Here is a 13,903-nt window from a genome sequence, read left to right as displayed (position 1 = left end):
TCTATCTTTCTTTGCAAGAATAAATGACTTTGAGGCGGTAGGAGAGCTGTTAACAGCTCATGCTGGTCAAACGAATTCAAAACCCCAACAAAAAGCTGGGATCCAGTGGTATGAAATTTAAGTGGATCAGAGAGTCTTGGAGGATGAGGCTGCAGGCTGAAAGCTAACAGCTGACAACACGCAGTTTTCACATCTCCTTTTGATAGGAAGTTAGTCAGACCACAATGGGGACCATTCAACTCAGCGGCAGCAAAGACCAAAGACAAACAAGGAGCAGACTTACACTTTGGTTGAACATGTCTGTCTCATGCCGCAGCTGTGTATACTGGCAGAGATGCTGTCGAATCATCTCCACCCTTTCAACTTCTAGTCTCTCAAGCTCCTAAAGAGGAAGAAATTAAGTACACTTGTTTTGGAAGCCGAGCTTAAAGGCCCAAAGAAAGGACAATATACAAAAGTTTGCCTGTCGGTGCAATACAACCCCATGGTCATGCTTTGGAGTTGAACTCTGTGCTTGCACATTGCTCCAAATTGCAAAGAAGCAGAGAGAGCAAGCAAAAGAATTCACTTCATCCCGATCCAAAGGACAGAAAAAAAGGCTGAATTCTTTCCAAAACTGAGACCACTCAGGGAGAGATAGGAGACATTATCTTTAGGGATACTGTAAGCAAGAGGAAATCTGTTTCCGGCAAAAAGCTTTGCATGCTATGTTGCTAGCACCAGAACTTACAGTGAATAGATGGAGAAGCAGGTGACTGTGTTGGGATGTATGACTCAGAGGGCCTGACTATTTTTAGTCTAACCAGACCCCTAAAAGAACAGTTTTATTTGTTACAGATGATAGGCTGGGACAAGTCTCCACCTAGCTCAGCTGGCAGTGAGAGGAGCCCAGCAACATTTCAGTTATAAAGGAAGGTAGTTTCTAAAGGAAAGTAGTTTCTAAATTTCCTTCTGAATTTTTCTGCCTCCCTCCCCTCTAGGAGGCTCAATTAAGTCTGTGGAAGGGCAGCATGTCTCCTGGATTATGATTCTGCTACTGGGTTTTATAATGATGCATATCAAGACATATTTTTACATGATCCTTAGCTTGCATGTCCCCACCAACCAACCTGCTGAGCAGCCTCCAGGCCATGACTTCCCTCTAAAGCTAAGGAACAAACCTTTAGATTCTCCAGGAACCATAAAAAGAGAAGTGGCCAGTAGGTAGAGGGAGATGATTCTCCACCTCTACTTTGTCCTTGTGAGGCCCCATCTGCAGCGCTGCATCCAGGCCTGGGGCCCCCAGCACAGCAAGGATGTGGAGCTCTGGCAGCGGGTCCAGAGGAGGCACTGAGATGAGCAGAGGGCTGGAGCAGCTCTGCTGTGAGGAAAGGTTGAGGGAACTGGGCTTGTTCAGCTTGGAGAAGAGAAGGCTCTAGGGAGACCTCATTGTGGCCTTCCAGAACTCGAAGGGAGCTTACAAGCAGAAGGTGACCAACTTTTTAGACTATCTGATAGTGACAGAATAAGGGGCAATGGTTTTAAACTGAAAGAGGGGAGATTTAGGTTAGATGTTAGGAGGACTTTTTTTATCAGAGGGTGGCAAGGCACAAGCACAGGCTGCCCAGAGGGGTTGTGGGTGCTCCATTTCTGGAGGAATTCAGACTGGGTTGGACAGGATCCTGGGCAGTCTGATCTGCTGGCTAGCAACCCCGCCCAGGCAGGAGGGTTGAATAGGAGGGTTGCTTCTTTATTATGAGGAGTTTGATGCTTTGTTTTTGTCCAGTGAGAAAAATATTAACAAAAGATGCTTTTATTTCCCAATTTTGAAAATAACTGGCTATTGTCTAAGGAATTCTAAGGAATGACATGAGAGAGAGGAGCCCTTGTGCTGAAGTATATGTATTTCAAGGAACACTGAAAGTAAAAGCCAGAAGAGCATTTTACCATTTTGATGACTAACCCTGAAGGTAAATGCCCTTTGGGTGAACATTGTGAGCTGTGCTGATCTTCAGAGAAGTAGAGCAATAAGAAATTAAATTCTGTCTCTTCTAAGCTGGCAATACTCATGGGAAACAAAAATTCATTAATGCTTAGTGTATTTAGTGTATGTGTTGTGTGTCTTTTCATTTTCATTTCTTTGCTCCTTGGTTATTACTTCATCCTTCTTGGGGAAAATTCCAGCATTCTGGCCTCTAAGAAGTTCTGAACTGGTTTTGAGCCTTCTGCAAAGGAACTCTGCAAAGAAATTATTTCTGCATTCTCCAAACGATGTCAGTTTTTCTCAGAACTAAGAATGCAATATACCAGTGGAGATTAATTATCTAATTCTTCCAGTGCTTTTTCCTGCAACTAGTTCAAGCTACTACAACCTGGTAATGTTATAAACTTAAGACGCTACACAGAGTTACTACATACCAGAGTGGTGGTCACCATTTCCTCAAACCACTTGGACTGGGCTTGATTGTAAAGATCCACACAACGCATCAGGTCATCTCCTGAAAAGTTCAGGACAGCAGCACATTAATTCTTTCTGGCCAATATTATGAAACTTAGAATGAAGTTGTTTCAAATATGCATCCCAAAGTTTTGAAGTTCAGTCCTGGCAGAGCTGAATACAGTTGCTGCACGGTACTCTTTTGGCACAATAAAAACAATTTCAATGCAGTGCATGCAATTATGTTTAGTATAAGATCAGGTGTTGGAGGTGAGGAACTAAAGTGAAGTGGAATTAAGAAAATTTTAAAAGGAAAATATGAACACTAAGTAATATTTTACAAAATAAACTGAACTATGAAAGTTACTACAGTTAAATTAAAGCTGGTCATAGACAGAAAATTGTACCAGAAAAAACAAAATAATTAAAATTGGAAATTAATACTAATGAGTCATGGAACTATAGGACAGTAACCCTAGTTATCCTATAGTAGAATAGTAGCTAAGACTGCATTCTAACATGAGCTTAAAAAAGGATAGCATCAAGCTCTAGGTGCCTGAGATCCAGTGAAGCTTTTTTTGCAGCAAATTGAACCTTGCGCAGTCTATAACTTGTTTTCCTGAAGATGCATAATTCCAGTCCATGCTTTCTTCCTTGTCCAGGGCAGTACCACAATAAGGTGCAATTAGTGCAATTTTTCCTCCATTGCAGCACTCTGCTCTGATATAGAGGGTAATGCGGGTAGGAAATCTGTCACTTTCAGATACTACTGCTCTCTGGCTAGTAAATTCTCTTTCTTAGTTATGTCTTCACAAATGGTTTAATGACTTAGTCTGGAGTTCAAATTCTTACTGTTCTTTTAGGTGCAAAAATATTTTTATACACAAACCAGGGCAGAATAAAGAACTGTGAATGGGATAATATAGATCAAGCAAGTGTCAAATAAGTAAATCCATCTAAAAATCTTGCACAGACTCAATATTTAGGGAGACAACCAAAGTCTATTTAAAAACAAAAAAACAAAAAATGCACTGAGATTTCAGGACTTAAAGGCTAAGCTTTCAGGAACACTGTGTGTGCTCCAGGAGACTCCCTAGGTATCAGACTGGATATTCTTCACCTACCTCAGTAAAGCTGAGAGACTACACAGCCAGGAACATGAAAGTCACAAAGCACATGACGTGAAAGCGAAAAAGCAACATTACTTGTTAGTAACATGGCACTGTAGAAAGGGTGTAGTTTTAAGGAGCATCTGAAAATCTCAAGTCATACATCCACTTGCAGCTTGCCTAAGTTCAAAGCTAGATCAGTAACACTGCATGCATCACACGCACCTCAGCTGGGCTGCTGCGTAGCCATATGTGTAGGACAAGGCAAGTCCTCCCACTTCCATGCACTGCAACAGTGGCATAAAGTCTGGTACAGTGATGGGGGGACTCAAGCCAAACTACTGATTACTCCTATTTGACCTTCAGCTATCCCTTGTTTGTTCAGTAAACAATTAGTAAATAACTATACAAACAATTTCTGATGATCAAAGCAAACAGAGGTTATGAATTTTCAGGTGGACAAACTAACAACATTGACCGAACAGTCTCCTATCACCAATGAAGCATTTGTTCCTCCTCAAATGGTTCTCTGTATACATGAACTGCAAATGACTATTACTAGTGTCATCAAGACCCACACAGGCTGAGAAAGCTCAGAGTTTTAGTACTGTAAAGCACCACTCTACCACAGGACACACTGTGAAGTGATGAACTATGGAAACCACAGTTAAAATGCATTTGTAGTAATGTTACTAACAGTACTGCATAGGTCAGCTTTACAGGTCTCAAGACAGTTTCTAATGGATCCCATGAAAGTGATTTGAGTCTCTGTAAAAAGTATGCACAAATATAATCAAGTAAGTTTTGTCTTCACTACAATGTAACACGCACTACTATATCCTCAGTATGTGTTGAACAGAAATCATTTTAATTGCTTAATTAACAGAAGAAAAAAAAAAGTTTACTTTCAAAGAAAGAGGTAGGCAGCATAGCAAGCACCCACACCATTGTGGGTAACTGATTCAGTGAGTAACCAAGGAAGGAACTACAATTTAAGGAAGAAACTTCGCCAGCTGAGCAAAGATCTGTAACTACCTTTGACAGGAACTTCAGAAAAGCTGAAAATTCAAACACTGTACCCCAAGCAACTCTGTAAATAGAATCAGTTCCATGGGCCTTAATCTTGCAAGTACTCATGACCCTTAGAAAAAGAATAAAAGCTAAGACTGCACTTAGTTTGAGCTGTAAACAGCACTGTTTCAGCCAGAAATTGAGAAAAAAGTCGTACTGTGGGGTGGGTCATGCTACCTTCATCACTTATAAGTGATGTGTAGAGAAGAAGCCTGCAGTGAGCCCCTCTGAGATCTCCAGGATCTTTGGTATAATATTTGAGCATACCTGAAAAAGTGTGAATTTGCAGATCCATAATCACACCAAGGAAAGCCCCGGACTCCTTGCTGCCATCTGGATGCCCTAGCTGATAGGTGGAATCAGGCTCCTTCTTTCTTGTTCTTCCTCTGGACCCATAAAACTTGCCTTCCTGGTTGCACAGTAACCCAGCTTCAACAGGAGCGATGCAGAGTAATCTTACCCCAGAGCACCCCATAATTTGCTTACATTTCTTTGTGGTTGGAGAGCTGTGTGTTTAGATCTCTGATTTGAGAGAGCCTAAACCATAGATCTGCTGCCTTCTAGGCAAGCACCAGCCTGCTACATGAGTGGCATTGTGCTGAGTGTACATGAGTGGTCTTGTGCTGGCAGATTTTTCAGCTGAACTAAGTACAACCTGAATAAGTCACAAACCTATTTTGAAAACCCTAAGGAACTTAAAAACAGAGGGGTCAGATGGGAGACAGGCATCTCATTATCTCAGCACCATCAACATGAAGGCACAACTCAAGCGTTTCTGTCTGAAACTAAAGCACATAAGCAGGCTAACTACACTGAAACTGGACACTAATTCCATTTCAAAGACACTTCAGGCTATGACAAATTTCTTTAACTCCCACTTATAAAGTTTAACAAACACTGTTACCTCAGCACAACTTTACAAAACACAAGTACAGTTCTACAAAACACTCTCCTTTTAGTTCAGTTATCAAAATCATCAATCATTTCCTGATGTCATATTAGAAAAACCTGACTGCTTTTTCCTTTGAAAAGAATTCCCTGCTTCTAAGGTTCATTGTGGGAGAGATGGACTAGATGACCTTTAATGGTCCCTTCTGATTCAAATGATTTTATGATTCATTTCTAGATTACACTGCTGCAGTCTTAAAAACATGAAACACGTGGATGGACGGATGGGCAGTTAGATCCCAGTTATCCACACCACGATCTCCTAGCTGGTTCCCCAGCGCTGCGCTTACCTCCCACTGGCTTACAACTGTAGGTACTCACCTGCCTGAGTAGACTTCCGCCTTGCCTTTTTAATTTCCTCTTCTGTCTTGTTGCTGAGCTTCACCTCCAGCTGCTGTGTTTTCATTTCCAGATCCTTCTGTCTCTCTGTCAAGGCTTTCCGGGCCTTGGAGTAATTAAAGGTCATATTGTTTACATGAAAAGAGCTTCCACCTGCTTTCAGCCTTCAATGACTTTTTCATGCATGTGTCAGTAAGAAGTCAGGGATTTTACGTAAAACTGGGCTCTAACTGGCATTCAAGTTCCTAGGACATCATATGGTGTTCAGGGAAGGGTCCTACCACCATACAGAATTTTTCACTGATGAAACTGCAAAATCATCTGGACTTTCAGGTCACTGTCTATCTGCCTCACTGTACCAAAAGGCATCATCAGACTGTAATGTTCCCTATAACTTTTTCACTCTTTCTGGAACAAAGAGGAGCTGAAACTTCTTCCAAATCTCTTAAGCAAATACCTCTTACATATGCTTTTTTCAGAACAAATTGAAGAATTTCAATTACATTATAGAATTTATTTTCAACTACCTTCTAGTTTCAATATACATTTATCAGCAACTTTAACAACAGGAAATTTTAGACTTGCTTTAGAAAAACTAATTCAGGTCAGAGACAACAACAGTTCATAACATAGAAATCAATAACCTGAGACCTGTTTACAACTGATTACTTAAATCACCTTAAATTTCTTCAAGGTTTTAAGACCTGATTTATCAGTGTAATTACTTAAATTATACAGGTAAATCAGCAAATTGTCTGAACAAGTAATCCAATACCTATGCAAGTTGTCTTCTCATTTGCTGAAGTTGCCTAAATACATAAGGAAAACTTGTTCTGCCTCAACTGTTCTGCTTGTTACAAAATAGGTCATGTTGTTCTTTCTCAAGTTAGAGTGCCAAAAACTAAATTTGGATGATCTGTTATCACCTTGCAGTTTTCCCACATCACACCTGAGAGTAACTTAAGATGCTCTCAAAGCACTGCCTAAATTTTTCATTTCAGTGTTAAAGATAGTAGGCTTAGTTTGGCAGGTCACAAGAGGGAGCTGCAGGAAAGCAATCTGGTGAGAAGCAATGTGCTTCATCTGGCAAACTGCAGACACAGCTTTTTTTTTTTTTTCTTTACCATTCTTTATTCTCAAGTCTGTTTATTCTGATTCACTCTTTTCAATCTCTCTACTGTCTTCTGATTCACCTTTTTCAATACCCCTACTGAAGACTAAAGAAAAGTGCTTTCTCTGAATATATGCAGTCTAATAATCTTGTCCGTCCTGCCACAATTTTGCCCTTGAGCAAACTTTCTCATATGCGCTCTGATCATAAATGGAAGTCCACACAACCTCCTGGGTTAACTGAGTGATATGTTTTTCTTTCCACGTCATACCCGAGAGCATGCTGGGTGAAGATTCCGTGACAAAGAACCACACAATGTAGCCCAAATATCTTGGCAGCTGAGCTTACTTCCCAACAGCTACTCACTAGAAACCTCTTTTCATAGGCACAGCTCTATAATCATGATCTCAGCTACCTACTGGATGCTTGTTAAAACAGTACCTGAAACTAGGGTGCTGCTGTTTGCTGTGACACAGAAAACCGGTACTGGGAGAGTGTCTGCAAACTGCTGTGCCAAGTTTGAGCTAACTTTTTTGACCATCTGCTTCTATTGTCCAAGAGGATACTGAAGTGGATGAGCTTTTGGCCTTTGCTGTTCTAATGCAGTGTCTCTTAGATTTTGAGGGCAATACATTTGAATTCTGGACACATATGAGCTAAGAATATTTCTATCAAATATGTCAGAAATAAGTTATCGCAAACTGAAAAAGAGCAGATGCAACAAAAAGCTAGCTCAGCAGTAACACAGGAGCACTGACTGCAGATCTTAGCTTCCCAAAATTCAGCTAAGTAGCAAACCACATCTGGAACTCAGTAAAGCATAACCAGTAGCAGAAAGCACTCAGCAGAAATCTTTGTGGCTCCTTGTGATAGAACAGAATCTTTTCACAGGGCAGTTGTTTTTGTGTTCCAGACAGCAGCATCTCAAACTCTCCAGTTTGTTCTCCACTCCCACCTTTTCAACAGCTGCATAGCGGCTGGCCAGCTGCTTCCTTAAGTCTGCAATATGGTGGTCACACTTCTTCATGTCTTTCTTAAAGTTCTCTCTGAAGTTGAGCAGGGGTTTCTCTACCTCGCTCTGAAGCTGATAAAAAAAAAAAGGAAAATGGTATTAATGAAGAGTTCAGCAGTAATTCCTGGCTTTTCTGCTGATCAGAGATCAAGACAGAGTAAACACTACAAGCACTGCAGACACAGGCAGTATTGTACTAAAACATTTCTCTTGCCCAAGTCAGCTCTGAGTGATGCTACTACAAACATCACCTCCTCAAAGGACAGCTCTGCTAAGAGAATATTTACTGAGGGAAGCAGAAAGACATACATTTTGCTTTCCTCTTTCTCTGTTAAATCCTCTCTTCTCTTGCATGTAAGATCAAACTTCATGCAGTAGCATGCAGTGCTCCAATTCTGATGTAACTGATGCAATTTACACACCCAAAGAACACAAACAAAAGCCGCTAACCCTGACTGCAGTGAAGTGACTCAACACACTGAGGTTACATGTCTGTATGTACAGGGAAAAGGGATCCATTAATGGCCCATTTTATCTATTTATTTCTGCTAGGTGCAAGGGAGCCTAAAGAGAAGCAAATCTCAGCAGTTAGCTGAGTCCCTTCAAATAATGGTAAGAAAACCACTGTGAAATGGACTCAGGAAAGACCCACTGAGACCACACCTGTGACTACAAGTACAGGCACTTAGCTCTTACAATCCAGACTTTACAGTCAGTAATTCTCAATTCTGATAGAGTCTGCATCCCATTGCTCTGTAACTTTCTCATACATATACATGGCCTTGATTTTTTTTGGAAATGCACTCAGAAGGGATAAGGACATTTCACCCTCCCAGAAGCAACCCAATACTTTTTTTCTATCATCCTTCCAGTGCAGGTGCCGGGCTCTGCTTATGCAGCTGAGTTTGGTCCTCAGTCACTTCTCATGGACCAGTGGAGCATAATTAAGTAGTTCTTAAAACCAAGTATTTTTTGCTTTCCTGTAGAACTATTTTAATGGAGAAAGACATTTCATTCGAGTTCAGTACAGCCTTTTGACAGAGAGATGCTACAGAGATAGCCTAGGCCACACAGCACTTACTAGAGAAGTTAATAAAGCTGACGTTGATAAGGCAGCTGGAGAGTAGCACCAAGGTGATTTAATATTGCCTACAATTACTTAGAAGTCAAAGAGCCAAATTCTTCTTTGTAGGGCCAGGCAATATCACAACAGAGAATTTGTGGCCATTGTATCTTTGGAAGGTTCAGACAGAATATTGATTTTAAAACATATCATAAGAATGGTAGTGGAAAACTGGTACAGAGTGAACAGAGAGGTTGTGAAATTTCTATCCTTAAAAGGTACTCAAGATTTTGCCAGACAAAGATGTAGCTGACTTGATCCGCTGTGGGTGATAACGTTTCTCTCAATGGGAATTTGGACTGGAAAATTCCAGACAATATTTTTATGACCCTCTAGATATGATGACCCCAGACAAGCTAATAAAGAGCTGTTTGCAGCTTTGTGGTCCAGCTCACCTGTACAAGCTCAATACCTGAGGTACGAATGCATATCTGTGCCAGTAGCATTTCCACTGCTGAATGAAAATAAGAACTGTCACAGAGAGAATTTCTGCATGGCTTCAGTGGCAACTGGAGAGGCAACGTATTATAATTGATAGAGATGTCTGTGTGCAAACGAGTTTGAATTAGCTGAATAGTCAGAGAGCCCTTCAGATCCCTCCATCAATAAATGAGTTAACCTGAGCAAACAATCCAAGATGAGTCAATCAGCCTTGGTAAGAAAGACAGAAACCTGACTCATCTGATCCAATCAAGCACTGCTGTGAAAACCCTCAAGAAAATCCCCAGAGCCAGAGAAAGCGAACAGAAGAAATTTCAGTAAACATCCTTGACCAACAGAAAGTTAAGGTTTTTATTACATGCATTTAATAATGAGATAGGAAAATTCTGAGATCCCCAAAACAATGGGAAATGCATCAAGAGGCTCAAAATGCAAGCAAGTAAACTCTCGCCATTTTTGTGTGCTGGACATTAGAGAAGACTTTTCAGTGACAGCAGTTATCTGCTCCGTCAGCACTATTGCCAGAATGGCTGGTAAAATACCACCATAACCAGACCAGTCCATCATCACTTAAACTATGGTACATGTACATCTTCTCTTCTGGAGCGGAACTCACCTCCTGGAGCTCTATGAAAGATAATCAACTGGAGAAGTGCTTCAAACCCATGACAGCCTTCATGAAGAATAGATATATGCACCTGTGTGCGTGTACCTACAATTGCCATTCCAGTCTCTACATGTATCACTAATGCCATAACACCACACTTACTGAATGCTTCAAGAGCAGTCACCATCTCCAATGTATTTGCAATCCCTCCTCATGTGACAGCATCTTCACTGTCAGGTTTAGTTTTGATTACTCTTGGTGTGCCCTGCATTGTGCCAGCACTAACGGATTTTGTTTATCAATAAGAAATGCAATTACTACTTTTAAGATTTTTTTTCTGAACATAACAACAATAATCAGTATTTTTAGAAACATCATGTTAATGAAAGAAAGCTGGAGTTAGGAAAAAGCAGTTAAAGGATCAGTGTTGAGTTCAGAGGATGCTGCAGGAGCTTCTGTGGAGGATTTAGGAGCAGCAAAACAATAAAAGAATCCTATTCACTGCTTGACTACATTTACATGTCATTCAGGGTGCACCTCCTCCCATTGGAGATCAATTTGGGAGACCAATAGGGAGCAAAAAGTATTTCACTAATTACAACCTTGAAGTAGAAGTTTGAAGCAGAGCAGTGGGTTACCAGGGCAGCAGTTGGTTGCCTGAGTAACTTCTGCATAATCACTTACTGCAGAGCTATAATGTTCTTTCAGAACACGGCTGTTGTACTTAGATATGTGCATCTATATTAAACTTGATCACCCACAGAGGTGAACAATTTAAAAGGATGCAAGTGTATGTCACATGTGGTGGGAAAAAAACAGATCATATTGTACAAGCAACAATTTGCATAAGAAGTCTTCTTGGGCACTACTGGATAGAAGACCTGAGAATAACACAAAGTTCCCACTGCCCTTTTCAAAAAGGCTAACAATATGAACAAGTCATAGTCCTGGTTCTCTTCCTTGCAGACAGGTAAAGCAGGTTCTTGGTGAGAAACCGAACAGTACTATTTTTGTTTCTTCCTCTAGAGAAGTAATCTGTACAAACTCAAGGCAAGTCATCAACTAGAGGGCAAAGATTTTTGCAACAAGGAAAACAAGCCATTTACCTTAGAAGAAAATTTGAGATGAACCTCTGCTTCATCAGCGAGACTCTTCTTCAGCTGAGCCCAAGCCTCTCCGAGTGTGCTGGAAAAACACAGCATAGCAACGATCAGTGCAGTTTTCTGAACATCCTTACATCAAGATTGATCAGACAGCTTCATATGACACAACAAAGATTTGTAGCATACCATGCTCTGCAAAATCATGGAACAGCGACAGTAGAAATCTCTGAAGATAACTGGTCTCTTTGACCAACTAATCACATTTGCAGTGTATGTGGAAGACCTCTGAAAAGTGATCATAATCACCTCCAGTTGCAGAGATTCCACAGTGGCCTTAAGAAAGATACTCTGCTATCTGATCCTTAAAATTTTAAACACATATTTATCCAACATTTATTAACTTTTTTTCTTTTTTTATAATTAAAACAGATTTTCAAAAGTGCATTTTTTCCTTTCTCTTCTACCTCAAACACTGTCATGGTAGTGTGATTTTTGGCTTTTGGTATTCCACATCATAACATCATGTGGGGCACTGGGACTTTAACTGTCGATGCTCAAATCCTGGGTGCCTGCCCTGAAGAGAAGAAGAACTACATTCCCCAGGGGACCTTGCGGTCAGGGAGAGGAGGTTTAACTCCTGGCAAAGTCGCCTGATTTCTCTTTCTCGCCTGCCCTTTGTCGTGGGCGCTGCTCCGTCTCCCTGCTGCTCAACTGGACTGCGCATCTCACCTCAGCGTTGTGGTGAGGCCTATCCACCTTTTGGACATTCTCTCTCTCTCATTATATTTGATTTATTAGCTTCAATTCTGATTATATTGTATTATAGTGTGTTATCTTGCATTCCGATAATATACTTAGTAAATTAGTTTGTTTCTCCTCAGATCAGTGCTGCTGTTTTAATTATTTTGGGGTCCCCTGTTTTCTTTTTGTTCCGGAGGCGCGGATCTGTGGATCCCTCCGCCCCGCTCGTCATGGAACCGGGCTGAACCAGCCCGTAAACCGTTGACACCGAGTCGGTGAGCAAGTAATTCTAATTTTCTGTGCAGAAGCTGTTAAGTATTTGAAAAATATTAGGTCCTTTCTCCCACCTTCTTTTTCTTTTAAACAAGTTATTTTCTAGACAGTGCAATTTTAGGTACAATCCTCTATACCATAGATGTCCAACCTTCTGGTTTGCCTGGGCCACAGTAAGTGAAGATTGTCTTTGCTGCATACAAAATATATAGTACAGCTACTGTATATAAGTAAAAATTTCTTTTAATATTTTTCATTAAAACAAAGACAAAAAAAAAAAAAAAAAAAAAAAGGAGGGGGGGAGGGGGCAACAGAACTGTAAGACCAGTAGGATATTTGACCTTGCTTTTGTGAACCTAATGCATCAGTCTGGTTTGATGGAAGTGGTTGAAATCTTAATGAGATTTTTTTAATCTAATTTTACTCTTCCTGAAAACATCTGTTCACAAACGTACCTACACTGTCAAAAACACTTATTGGGGAGATTTAGATTGGATATAAAGAAAAAGTTTTTTACAACAAGGGGGTGAGGCACTGGCACAGGTTGCCCAGAGATGTGGTGGATGCCCAGTCCTTGGAGACATTCAAGGTCAGGCTGGACCAGGCTCTGAGCACCTGATCTAGCTGTAGGTGTCTCTGTTCATTGCAGGAGAGTTGGACAAGATGACACCTAAAGTCCCTTCCAGCTCTAAGGATTCTGTGGTTTTCTACAATTCTACAGAAGTGATGATATGAATAAGGTGTGATTGTGAAGTAAGAGATATCTTTCTCTGGGAAGACAGATAAAGTCCAATAAGAGTCATGACCAAATCCGATATGAAAGCTAGGCTTCATATTTTTTGCTGTTCATAGGACTGTGGAGTCATTAGCCAATGTATGAAAATGTACGAAATGATTTTTCATAACTTCAGCTTGCCATAATTTTTCATTTTGAACACTGTCATGGTAGCACAGATAAGTTGATTTCCGCCACAAAGACACATGTTTGACTCATTTAAATGAGTAGTCAGATCCACCAGAAAGCTGAACCTGTGAGCTGTTCTTCATCTTCAAGTTCTGGCACAAGTTTTCCTTTGGATTCCATGGATGATTTGGTTTCATTTCACAAATGATAAAATCCTGTTGGCATTTTACCTCTTTCCTTCAGAGAGGAAATGATGATCCCACAATGAGCATCCGCACTTCTAAGGAACTCCTGGGATTAGTAATTATTCAGTCCCCTGAACTTCGTGAAATTCACAGCTCTCATGATAATGTAAAGTGTACGACACGTGGGTCTCAGTCACACCATGTTTGTGTGGCAGGCCCCAGAGGTGGGTCAGCCCTGCACCGTGCCCTCACCTGCACAGAGTTCCACTGTCACCTACAGTCTGTACTTGAGCTACGTGCAACCAACTCATGACAAATATTGCTAAAAATCACATGATAATGCTAAAGGTTCATGATCTTACGAGGCTGCCCAGGGTTGTGTGTGGCCCACAGGCTGGACATGCCTTCATTAGACCCTCTCCAACAGCCCAGATTCCTCTTAATGTGTCATAACAAAAGTTACATCATCTTCCAGTAGTTAAACTGGTCACACACTATCTTGTATCAGACACTCTTCTGC

At 40.8% G+C, this 13,903-nt stretch overlaps 1 protein-coding gene across 3 annotated transcripts in view; it reads right to left on the bottom strand.

Moving 5' to 3' along the window:
• GAS7 (growth arrest specific 7) overlaps positions 1-13,903 on the bottom strand; it is a 104,385-nt gene that overhangs the window by 8,887 nt on the left and 81,595 nt on the right. For 2 of the 3 annotated variants that reach the window (XM_042883835.1, XM_042883836.1), the window contains exons 9-13: positions 11,284-11,362; positions 7,950-8,078; positions 5,866-5,989; positions 2,398-2,477; positions 284-382 (exon numbers count right to left, since the gene is read on the bottom strand). In XM_042883835.1, the coding sequence (XP_042739769.1) occupies positions 284-382; positions 2,398-2,477; positions 5,866-5,989; positions 7,950-8,078; positions 11,284-11,362 (511 nt within the window). Of the gene's footprint in view, positions 1-283; positions 383-2,397; positions 2,478-4,879; positions 5,006-5,865; positions 5,990-7,949; positions 8,079-11,283; positions 11,363-13,903 lie in introns of those variants that run through there. The other variant, XM_042883837.1, reaches the window with a different exon arrangement.

Source organism: Lagopus leucura, unplaced genomic scaffold (genome assembly GCF_019238085.1).
Source record: "Lagopus leucura isolate 7727_CA_CO unplaced genomic scaffold, USGS_WTPT01 Super-Scaffold_100040, whole genome shotgun sequence".
Lineage (NCBI taxonomy): Eukaryota > Metazoa > Chordata > Aves > Galliformes > Phasianidae > Lagopus > Lagopus leucura.
Note: the sequence above shows the minus strand (reverse complement) of the source record. Positions and strands in the feature narration are given on the sequence as shown.